The sequence below is a fragment of the Calonectris borealis genome, chromosome W (genome assembly GCF_964195595.1).
Source record: "Calonectris borealis chromosome W, bCalBor7.hap1.2, whole genome shotgun sequence".
Taxonomy (NCBI): domain Eukaryota; kingdom Metazoa; phylum Chordata; class Aves; order Procellariiformes; family Procellariidae; genus Calonectris; species Calonectris borealis.
In genome coordinates, this window is record NC_134351.1 from 969,683 (window position 1) to 982,969 (window position 13,287).

Here is a 13,287-nt window from a genome sequence, read left to right on the forward strand (position 1 = left end):
AAGAAATTAGTCATTTCAATAACAGCTAAATTGGATACCACTAATTCCAAACTGATAAAAACTTCCAAGTAGATTAGAGCATTTGCAGTAAAGAATTTCCTCGCACTTAGGCTGGAGATAGCAAGAGTGTCAAACCTGAATTAACCTTTGGGAAAAAAAAAAACCAGTGTTTTCTGCTTGTTTTGGCTTCAGAACCAGCTTCTCCCCCAATTACTACCTGATTTGATTCTTTCAGTCATTGCACAGCAAGCCTAGACTTGGAGAAAAGCTATTCCTACACCTGTGACTAATTCTTTCAAAACAAAAGACTTGACAACATACAAAGTGACTGTATCTGTATCTTTCCATTAGACCATTTAAAACCAGTTTTCTTGTTTGACAATTTTTATTTTGTCCAAAGACCATGCAAACTATGGTCTGTTCACCCCATCTTTTAATACACTGATGAACAGGGAAGCAAGCATATGAAGACTGCCTTAGGCACTCCAAAAACTTCCCTTCTGCCTCTCAAGTCCCCAATTTAAAACTCAAGGTGGTTCAAGGCTCAACTGGAATTAAAACCTGGGCTTGCCATAGCCTAACAGAAAAGCACTAAGTCAGCACAGTTCACTGAACTCTTTTCTACGTCAGTACTTACTGCTAGCCTTCTCGTAGCATAGGCTGAACAGAGGAAAAAACTTTTATTGCCTTTCTCTCTAAAAGGTGGACTCAGTGATCCTTATGGGTCCCTTCCAACCTGAGATATTCTATGATTCTAAGGTACCATCCTTAGGAACTGGCACCTGGATATGTCCGAGACCGAGAAAACCCACACTCTGGCTACAGTCAGACTTCAATGCCTGGCCCCTCAAAGACTGGTAGTGAAAGCCAGCAGGGAAAGTAGAGCTTCCTCAAAATAAGACTCTACTGGTCTTTTGGCTGGCTTTTGGTCTTTCTTGCATTATGTGGGGCATATGGGGAAATAGGTGGGAGTCATTTTAAGTATTGCCAAATACTGCCAAAGTTTGAGCTGCTCCTCACACGCTCACAGAGCTAAGGCAGACGGTGAACTCGGTAACGGCTTCCTGTGGTGGGAGAGGGCATGAACAGCCACTGCTGTGATTAATGGCTTTCTTGCCAACACACAGTCCATAATTTGCACTGGCTGTAATCAAGTAATAGGATGTCTCATGTTTATGAACAATCAATTATAAAGCGTCCTTGCTCTGCTAAGTTTATTCTGTTTAAATGCATAAAATAGTCAATGCAGAACACCTACCTGGCTCCGAAGATGTCTTTTTTCGCTAGATCAATGCCAGAAACCACCTTTACCCTGAGGATACGAGACTCCTCCTGTTAATAAAAAAGAAAATGGGTTTAATGTTCATTCTGTAATTCATTTTGAAGATCAACAGTTCACGAGAGGTTAAGCTGTGAATGAACTCTTGGCCTTCAGATAGCAGGAGTCTTTCCTAGGTAGGATTTTGAAAAGAAAAACCTCTTCGAAGGAGGTATACACTTTAATCTGCTAAAGAATAGCCTGAATCCAAACATGAAAAGCATCCAACTCCAGTCAGAGCTGTTAAGAGTTAAATAAAGGCAGAATAAGAGTAGATAACAGTAATAACATCATAGTGATAATAATAGTAATAAAAGTAGAAGACAATTTGCTGAGCAGGGCCATTTCAAATCCTAAATGATCCATACTCCACAGAAATTCATTCTGCTTAGACTCTGAAGCGATCTGTTCAAACACAAGGAAAATATTCATAACATTTTTGTCCAATCATGCTAATACCTCTTGGTCAGAGAGATGCCTATGGTTTAAAAAAAGGGTGCAAGATTAAAAATAAATCCTTAAAATTACATTGTTTAAACCTGTCTCACTATCTTGGTATATACATAACTCAAAAACAAGTCTCAACGACACATGCCAATTTCTGAAGATGCATATTACTAGGACACCAACCTGGTGCTCAGTTTATCACTTCATTACGTTAAGTTCCTGAAGAACATTGGTATAAAACAGTATTTTTTACTTCCCCCCCCCCCCCCGTTTGACCTGTTTATTTTAGCTACACAAAGAGGCCATCAAAATTAAATCTGGAAGGGATCCTACAGAAAGAGGTTCTGCAGTCACCCGTATCAGTTACACCTTTTTCTCCTCTGATAAGCCTTCCAGCACTGCAAGATACAAGATTCAATTACGGTAATTTGAGACTCCGTTCCTTGAAGCTTGTTCAGAAAACAATAACATTTCCCACAGGTTTATCCTGGCATGACCATATTACACCTACTCTATTTGCTTTAGATAGCTAAAAGCAAGACACAGATTTGTTAGCTGTATCTGAGATTTCTGAGATTATTACGAAGGTCAGAAACACCCCAGAAGCAAACCCATACCTGTCCAGTCTAATATCATTCCTCTGGAAGGAGTCAGAAACAGATCACTTCAGAGAAAGAAAAACAAAAGTCTCATTGAACTCGTCTGCAGGGCGAGTTTCATCCTGACACACATCCTGCCGTAGTAATTGTGCTGCATTAAAACAAAAGCTTGAGGATTTAAATCCTTTCTGAAAATTTGTTTGTTGGTATTCTTTCCAGCAGCACTTAACACTGTTCAAAGTAGTTTCTAATCAAGGAAACAGGATTCCTTCCCAAAAGAGCCTAAAGCTTAGCAGAGAGGGTGAACAAAACAGTATGTGAAAAAGAACAATTCAACGGTGTTATGTTAGTGGATATTGAAATTTTTTTTCATATGTTAACTTTTTTCAATCTGTTAATGTCAACACAACATGCCTGGTCTTCTAGTGCGGTTTTAATAGACAAAAGACAATGAACTTGCAAATTGCAATCAAGAAAATTCCTTCATTAAGAGAAGACAGCATAGAAAAAAAAAAAGTCAGAAATTCTGACCTTACTGAAGGAGAACTGGAGGATAAGAAGTTGTAATACTAAGTAGAGTGACAAAAAGAGGGATTTCAGACAGTTAGTATGTTATCAATGCTACTCAGATTTCCTCCCACAAAGTCCAACATAAACTTTGCTGGAGTGGCATCTTATTTCTACACTAAAATCACCTCTGCGTATTACCTGGGGGGAAAGGAAAAAAAAAAAAAATCACAGAGCAGGAGGAAGTCTAACTACTGGAGGATCCCTAATTCAGGTTCTGCAAGACACAAAAGATGATGTTCCTGACTATCTAAATAGATAGACTCTCAAAAACATGCTTGAAGTTTCACTTCATACTTTAAGTACACCAGAAGGTAGACCCTGCTCCCTCCCTGCATGCAGGCTCTCAGCCCCTGCTAAATATTCCATTTTACCAAGCAGAAACAGTGCTTTTGCAAATGTTTGTTCAAATTTTCATATGCATGAAATATATGTAATATTTTAAAAAATAATTAAACCACCTCAATTAGTAACAAAGCCTCACCTATCTACCCTCAAAATTTTTCCTTCAGTCAGCAAGACACTTACTTCGATAACATCTACTGTATACAAGGAGCAAGGTGAATTTTGGATGATGGAAAATTCTTCTGCAGAACATGACACTTTATAATAGTACTCTGAACCATACGAGTAGCTGTTCAGACAGCTTGTCTGTAAAATAATTCTTTTGTAATGCACTGAACTTTTCTTACCTGTATCATTTTGTCTAAAAGCATTCACAAAAGCAGCGTAACAACACAAGTATATTCATGTGCACACATATGCATAAAAAGCATAAAAAAAGAATATTCCAGCTCTCCTGGTTTTGGCTGGGATGGAGTTGATTTTCTTCCTATTAACTGTGTAGTGCTGCGTTTTGGATGTAGTGTGAGAATAATGTTGACGACACACTGATGTTTTGGTTGTTGCTAGGTAATGTCTACACTCGTCAAGGACTTTTCACCTTCCCATGCCCTGCCAGATGTGCGGGGGGCTGGGAGGGAGCATGGCCAGGAGGGCTGGCCCAGCTGGCCAATGGGCTATTCCATACCATATGATGTCATGCTCAGCATATAAGGCTGTGGGAAGAAGGAGGAGGGAAGGACGTTCAGCGTGATGGCGTTTGTCTTCCCAAGTCACCGTTATGCGTGATGGAGCCCTGCTGTCCTGGAGATGGCTGAACCCCTGCCTGCCGATGGGAAGCAGTGAATGGATTCCTTGGTTTGCTTTGCTTGCGTGCATGGCTTTTGCTTTACCTGTTAAACTGCCTTTATCTCAGCCCACGAGTTTTCTCACTTTTACCCTTCTGATTCTCTCCCCCATCCCACTGGGGGGGAGTGAGCGAGCGGCTGGGTGGGGCTCAGTTGCCAGGTGGGGTTAAACCATGACACCAGCTCATGCGACTACAAAAACCTCAAATGACATAGATGAAGGGTTCCCAAATTAAGCTTGCTCAAGCATCACCACGGGTAGTAGTGGGAACCAGCAGCAGCTCCCAGCTTTCCAGGCCGCGCAGGCTGACACCTCGAACTTGTATTCCTCTGATCTCCACTTCCTTAGCTGGGAACACTGCCTGGGGGGAACAGCAAGACTGAAGGGCAGAAAAAACCCACATTTTTTATATTCTTACGCTTGCTCCTTGCATCCCAATTTCTTCATTTATCTCCAAGCACGCTGTGTCTAAGATAAAGGAGTTAAATTTTCACAGCAATAGAGAGGTAATCTCACCTCACTGTCCACCAAAAAATCAGATAAAGGATTGCTTGGCTAGGCACAGCGAGAAACTTGAAACACAGAGCATCAGTTACCTGACACACGTTTCCACCCACCCTTCTCGGAAAAGACTGTACAAGAAAAGAAAATTAGGATTTTGGTTTGTTTTTCTTGTAAACCCAGGGCACGACGACAGACAGTAGCCAAGACAAGATCACTAAATGTAGAAAAATTATGAGTGAGAAGACCCACGATCTAAACCCTAAATAAAGTGATCCCTTTGCAGCTTTGAGCCTGAGCTAATCTTTAGTTAAGCAGCGCTTACGCTTGTTGAGATTAAGGACATGTTTACGCATACATTTCTTTCAGTGGAAAGTGACAACTTAAACATCTCTCCCCTCCCATTTATTCCATTCCCACCGAGGTTTTTCTGAGCCTAGGTCAACACCTTGAGCCAGTGGAGCCCACAAATGGCACGCCAACAAAACTGAAGATAAGGGGAGGAAAAAATGGACAGCCAGAGAAGAAGGATAGATGGAGGCAGCTGCTTAAAAGCCAGTACTGCTATGCAGAGATATAGATAAAAGATATTAGGATGAGACGAAATGGGCTCAAGTTGCGCCAGGGGAGGTTTATATTGGATAGTAGGAAAAATTTCTTCACCGAAAGGGTTGTCAAGCATTGGAACAGGCTGCCCAGGGAAGTGGTTGAGTCACCATCCCTGGAGGTATTTAAAAGACGTGTAGACGTGGCACTTAGGGACATGGTTTAGTGGTGGACTTGGCAGTGTTAGGTTAACGGTTGGACTCAATGATCTTAAAGGTCTTTTCCAACCTAAATAATTCTGTGATATATGTAGCATCAAGACCAGAAATTCGAGGCTTCAGTCTACAACACTCAGTAATATTCAGCTGAGCTTAAAAAATGCTGACTTGGCCTTTTATTTTTACTCCAAATACCTAGATTTCCAGGATGGGGAAGTCCTTATGTACAAGCATGGAGAATGTCTTCACTAAGTTCTCTGTCATCTGGAGACACCTTATGGATTAAATAATAATTAAAAAAGCCAAAGACTTAACCATCACTCCAGAATTAGCTAACTATAAACCAAGACCACTTGCCAGTAAAGCTAACACCTCTTGTAAGCCTTGGGCTCATTGCTTATGCTCTGCACAGTGTGATTGATGCCTCTGAAAAGTGTAAGACCCGAGTCAGTAATCCAGCACAGCCAAGTCCAGTGCCACCTGTAAACACCTATGTGTATGCTCACCAGCACCCAATCTGATATATCCTGCAAAGACTGAGCTGTCTCTATTTAGTAGGCAGGAAAACCCCAGACACAAGTAGAGAATGGGATGAGGAAACAAATTTGGAGGATTAAGAAGTGATATGTTGCAGAGCTGTGGTTCTTGCTGGGATCCTCTGCACTGGAGACAGGGTGTGCAGTGAGGTTGAAGGATATGTGGGTGGACATACGGTTGGAGTTCCAGTTTGCAAAATGTGTAAATGAACAAGACCACGCAGAGCAGGTTAACAGGGCTGATCAGTGAAGAGACATTCACAGGCACAGATCTGCGGGGACTTGGATCAGGGAACTAGACATACAAACCACAGAAGCAAAGCTCCCCAGTGCTTTTACACTCGCTCAGCGCGCTGACCGGAGACTGACCAAACCGGCCATCGGAAGTGGGAAAGGAGGGCCTGCTTCAACACCACCGCAGCTGAACCACAATACGTACTCTTCCTCAAGCATCAGATACAAAGTGGAAAGGGATGCTGGAGAGATCCCTGACCAGAGCAAGGTGATTTTTGTTGGACTTAAAGGTACTTGCTTAATTAGCCTGTGCATATCTTGGAACAGATGCCACATGACAATACCGAGTTCTTCACAGCTAAATAGCTTTAGGTACCGCATGAACTGACATGCCGCTGAGCAGAAAGACAACCTTAAACTGTCCAGACAACAACCTGATATGCACAAATCCAGTAGAGCACAATTTACTGGCAGTTAAATATCCTGACTGAAAGACTTTCATGAGTAATCAATCATGTAACGCGTTCTCGTAGAGCAGTTTTCCCAACACAAACAAACTTCCATTTTCTGGCAACTGTATCTAACATCCCTCTGAGTCAGTGAAAAGTGAAAAGAGGCAATCGCTTACCACCTACCAAGGTGGTCGGGCTCAAGGACACAATCTTGATACTCCCTCCCTCCCCGCGCGCCTACCCCCGCTCGCTCAACAGCCCACCCCATCTTTCCACTAGCAGCCAAATTTTCCTTCTTGCAAAATCACAGGGATCGGGAGGCAGGAACATGCAAGAGGGGTACAGTAAAGGGAAGACAAGGCTAGGAAAGCTGAGACCACCTGCCAGAAACACTGTCCTTACCGGAGGACTTCAGCTATTTAGAAGCCGCTTGCTGCTTAAGTTGCCCTTCCCAGCACGCTCTAAGGAAGAGGCAGCAGACCACAAGAGCACTCGGGAAACAGTTCATGGTCTGCAGTCCCCACTGGACCACCCTAACCTACCCAAAATGAGTTAATACTCGGTGTTCCAAGGTCACTTTATTCAACTCTGCATATTTTCACAGCTTCGCTCCATGTCAACAGGTACCAACCACTACACTGGCTGTATGGTCATACCATTTCCAACAGCATCTGCACTAAAACGCAAAAGGGAATATGGGAATATTTGAAATCAACAAGATCCCTTTTCCTCTCCCCACTTCCCCAATACCATGGATGGGAGCTTTTGACCTGGATTCCTTCCTCTTCATTTTATATTTAGTAATCACAGAGAACTGGTGCTTAGATGATTTAAATGCTATGATACTGACAGGGGTTAATAGCAGCGACTTATCTGCTGCATCCATCTTTAAATCACTTTTCATTATTTTGCTAAGTGGGTATATAAAAGGCACTCTTCTGGTTCTGCTCAGAGTGGAAAATATGTATCAAAAAGAAACACTCATCTGGTGATAAGATTAAACGGTATCCACCTTCTGTGCAGTTCCTGCACTGTCTGAAACAACTACTGTTAGCCACTGACAAACAGCAAACTAGATGAGATGGACATCTAACTCTGCAATTTCCACTGGATTCCGTTCATTCTGAAAAGCATATATCCTAAGCTTCTTTTTGAAATGCACTGTTTGAAAAAGAAGTTAAGCTCACCCCACAGAGGAATTTTTCTATCATTTTAAAACCTTGCCTTAGCACAGTAAGCCTGGGAGGGTCTCCGTAAAATGCCAGGCGCTGCCACGCCCTAGCCTGTCCAGGAGCTGCCGCCGAGCCTCCAGCGCTCCTGCTCCCGGCGGCGGGGGCGTGCTCCGCCGCGGCACTGCCACCAGCTCCGGCACAGCCCGGGATCGGGCACCGAAATTGCATTCCTCCCTCCCTCGCTTTTTTCAACTACAATGCAGAACGTGTCTCGGAATTTAAAACTATGTTGTTCAGAGTACTTTGATTAAAAAATTTTGCAACGCTGGTGGCTAGAAATCCAAAGCTGTGCACACACATCAGGATGGCGGTTATTGGCTGGCTGCTAGCAGTTAAGCAGTAAAATGCTAACATTTATGAAGCCTCACTTGTCAAAGTTATTTATGCCTATACTCTTTCTGCCCTCGCCCCGCTAACCTTAGCCTACCTCACCCATTGCAGCAGGGGTACCATAAAGTGCTTGGTTAGGTATTAATGTTGAGTTCCACCACTAACCACATTCATACTTACTTCTGCTTTGTCCAATGATTAACATGAAGTTTATGTATTCTTGCCTCCCTGAAAAATGTCAGAGGTTACATAGTTTTCTTCTTTGCTGAAGGATAACCTTTATACAGATTGTGTTTTCTCATCTGTAATTCACATTGCCATTTTTGAAGACATAGCTGATTTAGGTGGAACCAAGCTAGGAAACCAAAAGCCAATCATGCAGCAAAAACCAGACTTCACTGACAATGAACAGACCCCAATTCACCTCAGAAAATAGATAAGAGAATACAGATGCGTCTACAGATTTAGAAGACTTTTGTGTGCATATTTATGTGTGTGATTCACATTTTTTAATTAATTTTTAAATTAACACCACATTTACTTTCTCCAGGTGCTCTGAAAAGCAAAGTAGTTTCTAACACCTATTAAAGCATTCACACAAAGAAAATCTATTTAAAAGTCCTCCTGCCCTTGGATTAATCAAACACCCTGGAGCTGGGAAGTTTAGGGAAGGGTTACGGAAGCAACAGGGGAAGAACGCGGGCAAAACGCAGTGCCCTGAGCTGTGCGCTGCCTCCCCACCGGTGAGGATGCAACGCCACCCCTCAGCGTCACCCCCCCGAGGAACAATCCAGGAGAGGTAGCTGAGTCCACAGCAGCTAAAGCAAAACGGACGTGCTATAAAAAGCAACCTGAACAAGTTTTGGAATATACATCCCTATGTTCTAAATACACATAAGAAGAAATCCACAGCAATCCACAGTCCGGTGTAAGAAGGAAAGCTGTAGACGTCAACTTCCTACAGGCCAGAAAATCCCATGATACACTTAGAGTATGCATTAAGAGAATAGCACTGAAATAACAATCGATAGGGGTATAAAATTAGAAGCTTGGCTTTTTTAAACGAACAGGCAAGTGTGAAAGGCACAACGTTTGGATCAATGCAAACCAATACTTGAACAGATGCCATGCAGACCAGAGAAGATTAAACATTTAACACGTTCTTCCACAACTACCTTATAAAAGGTATATAAAGCCATCTGTAAGTCAAATGCCTCAAGATGGCCAAATTTCCCTTCATATTTTCCCAGTCGCACAAAACCCCAGCCAGCCTTCGTCGCAGCTGCGTCGGGGACCCCAGAACCAGGCAGTCGCCCGCGCAGCTGGAGCGCACCCAGGCGTCACACCGTGGTCTTCCTGCCGGCACCGAAAGCCGAACTTACCAAGCGCTGCCCGGCTGCTTCGGCGCAAGACCCCCACGTCAAGGGCAGGCCGCGTCTCCGGGAGCGTGCTGCGAGGCACCGCCGCGGCTCAGAGGGGCCCTGGCAGCCTCGGCCGGCCAACGCGGAAGTTTCGCTGACGGTGGCAATAAATGTCCATCACCAAGGCAACGAGGTGAAAGGACAGCAATCTAGGATTTCACCTGAAGAAAGCTTAACAGGAACCGCGGCGGGGGAGTGTTGGTTTGGTTTTGGTTTGGTTTTTTTTCTTCTCTCTGTGTATAGACATTTTTGATTTCAAACCAAGATAGGCGTCGGGGAGGTAAATTTCCACTGACTGGAAGGAGAGAAACCAGATCACACTGGAAAGTTACCTGCACGCAGAGACTCTGTGAATCTGGTTTCATCCACTGAGCACCTCATCTCTATTTTTATTATACCTGCAAGTTTGCAAAACATAACAAAATAGAAAAGACAACAGATCTTTAACTCAATGTTTTGGTTGCAAAACACATCAGAATGGAAAAGACAACAAATCTTTAACCCAACGTTTTAACTGTTGGAACTTTTGTTATCCTAAAGGAAAAAACACACACAGAGCCCCTGGTGTGCTGGACATAGTAAAAACAGTCAGTCACCCAAAGAAACTGCTCTTTAATTCTCCCCATTATTGTGAAATATCAACTCGTTTCGAAACAAAATAGAATATTTGTCATCTACTTAAAAAAAAGAGGAGAAGTGTTCTCCATGGCAAGCCTAACAATGTTAGGCTACTCCTAAATCTTTTAGCAATTGAAAACACGGAAGACAACTTTAGACTGCAGAAGAGTCATGCTAATCCTTACGTCGATTTGTTGGTGGATTAAACCAACCCACATGACGGCCGAGCGAAAAAAACCATACTCTAGGAAGCTATTCCACATCAACGCCTTACACGGAACACCACCAAGTCAGATTACCCTCTGTTCCGACCCGCAGCCACCCACCTAGCACCAAACAACGTGAGGGCAACCCAAGAGGGGTGCCCTGCCCGCCGCCGGCCGCCGCCACCCCCGGGGCCAAGCCAGCCGCCTGCGCACCGAGCGGGCCCAGGAGAACTCGCGCTCCCGCGCTGCATCCTGCGGCCACACGGCCACTCGGGAAGCGAGAGCCACCGCCTCGCCCGAGCTGCTCCTGCCTCGGAAGCGGTGAGGTGAGGCGAGGCGAGGCCTCCCCTGCCACCGGCCAACCCCTCCGAGCTCCCCTGCCAGAAGGCAGCCGCAGGCTCCTGCCAGCACACTCCAGCCACCGAACACCACGGCCCCTGAAACGCTCCACTTCCAAATGAAAATCTCTGCATGCGTTTAAAGGAAAAACAACAAAACAACACAAAAGCAACCACAGTTTGGAGGAAAGGCCATGAGCCAAGCAAGGCAGTCGGTCAACATGTTTAATACTGCCACCCTCATTATCTCCCAACAGCACGGGCAGGGGGAGCAGGAAGAAGCTGGTGTTCTTTCTGGAGACAGGGGGAGAAGAGAGGCATCCAAAGTGAACAGCTCAACCCCTGGGGACATCATAGTGATTTGTCTGAAGGCCATAGCAACGGTACGTGGTAAGTCTCAGCATAATTCTTGTGATATCTTAATAATCTTGAAATTTGTCGGTGGCAATTTTGCAAACAGTCTTTGATAAAATCTCAGTTCTGCAGTGAAAACAAAAACAGGCACCAAGGGTACAAACCACATCTCCACTCTCCTCTGTGAAGTTCAGCACAGGAAAACAAACTCAGAGTAAAGGTCACTAGGTTACAACCACCTACTTATCTGGCTCAAGCATGGAAATTAAAATCTCATTTCAGGTAGCTTCACCTCGAGCAACCTGGGAACCCACCTCAGACCTTCCTCCCTCCAAGCGCCGATCACATTCCCCCTTACAAAGTCCGAGACTAAAACAAATCGTGCCTTTTCTTTCCCGCAGACTTCTCAACCCTCGCTGCGTGGTGCAACATATTTAAAAACAACATTATTTTGTCTAAAGCAGATCTCAAAATCAGAGCAATTAAACCAGAAGCCTTTGGAGGAAAGAATGCCATGTAATTTGGATCAGAAAGACGCTCCTGGCTAGACGGAGCCGGCCGGTTGCAGAGCGCCAGCACCCGCGCTCCACAGCACGTCTCCTCCCGGCTGAGGCGACGACCTCCCGCACAGCATGGCGGCAAAACCCCGACAAACCCGAGTTCCGAGGAAGCCAGAACTCTGCTGCTGAGGAAAACCGGACTTCTCATCTTCACGCGACAATGCCCCGAGTTGAGGGGACCGGCTCTTCTTATCACTAGAACAAGCGCGTATCCCTCAGCTCCCTGTGCTGGAGCGGGAGGAGGCGGCAGCGGCTTTGGGAGCACGCTCCTTCTGCGGGCGAGTCTGAAGGGCTGGCAGAAAAGACGAGGGGTTTAAGTTCACAGGACGGTCCTATGAAGCCAAGTTCCTCAAGTGCAGCCACAGACCATGTCAGGCTACACTTGAAAGGCTCTGATTATCCCGCAACGCTACAAAATTTATTACTGAATATCTTACTAAGGCACTCCAGAGCCACATCAACAGATAAAGCAAACACCAGCAAGCATTAAAAAAACCTGCAGAGTTTAGAGAACTGTGGGAATCTTCATCTTATACCGCAGAAAAATATTAAATGTTCTACAATAATGATTCAAGTCCTACTTCCAGGACTCGGGACCTCTAGGAAGAAGCACCATATTCACGTTTTCCTTGGCCAGACTGACACAGTTCAGGGGGCAAAACAGCAGGCAAAATTTCAGAAAGGCACGCGTTTGTCTTAGAGGGACAGTACCGTGATGCTGCTCTTGGCACGTGGACAAAACGGCACACAAAACTGAAGTGAGCAAGTTAAAAACACACACATGAGGAGCAACGTATGGAGATCAAAGGTAAGCGCGTATCAGTGACAGGGTTAGGAACCAGGACTCAAAACCCCCAGTCCAACGTTGAAAGCACGCTATTAAGAAACAGGCTCAAATCACAGTACTGACCTCATGAAAATCTGCTTACAAGGTATTTTTACTGCATGTTTAAAAAAAAAAAGTAAGTGTTCCTGGTGAATTATGATCTATTGTTATAAAAATCAGTTGAACTCCATGCAACTAGACATACTTGAGCAAATTTAGCAAGCATGTTGAACCAGGTCACCTGTGGTCTTTAGAAATACCTAAGAGAATGCAAAAGAACTTTAAATGAATGGACTTGCTGTACTGCACAAGACTTTATTCTCCTTATTTAACATTTAGACCTATTTATATCACTCACTAAAGGAATTCACTTAACCGACACGTTGTTTTCTGCACAACCTAATTCACTAAACTCTCCAGTAGTCTCTTGCAGGCCGTGCACAGATGTCTTCTAGATCCACCTGTGCCAGTAAAGAAAGAATTCTTATCCAACAGCTTTCTTCCCAATTTTTAACACTGCCAGAGGTTACCATCTCCCATGACATGGGAGATGACAAGACCATGAGAGAGACCACGACAACCAAAACAACCCAGGTCAGTTCATTAGACTCACTCCCTTGAACAGCTTCAAGCTCATGAGCGCTCAGAGCGGTGGCTAGGGAGGAGACATGACCTCTACCAAAGGGGCTGCGACTGCTCACTTGTTTCCCTTCATGTGCTCCTGTTCTGGGCTCAGGCTTGGTGGTTACTTGGCTTTCCACCTTCTTGGCTCTTCCAATCTAAATAGGCAGAC

The 13,287-nt window shown here is 44.5% G+C and overlaps 1 protein-coding gene across 1 annotated transcript in view; it reads right to left on the reverse strand.

The window, feature by feature from the left end:
* The window catches only part of LOC142075064 (E3 ubiquitin-protein ligase NEDD4-like), a 200,159-nt gene that overhangs the window by 155,680 nt on the left and 31,192 nt on the right, over window positions 1-13,287 (reverse strand). Inside the window, exon 2 of the mRNA XM_075136066.1 lies at window positions 1,259-1,332. Within this exon, the coding sequence (XP_074992167.1) occupies window positions 1,259-1,332 (74 nt within the window). The remainder of the gene's footprint in view (window positions 1-1,258; window positions 1,333-13,287) is intronic.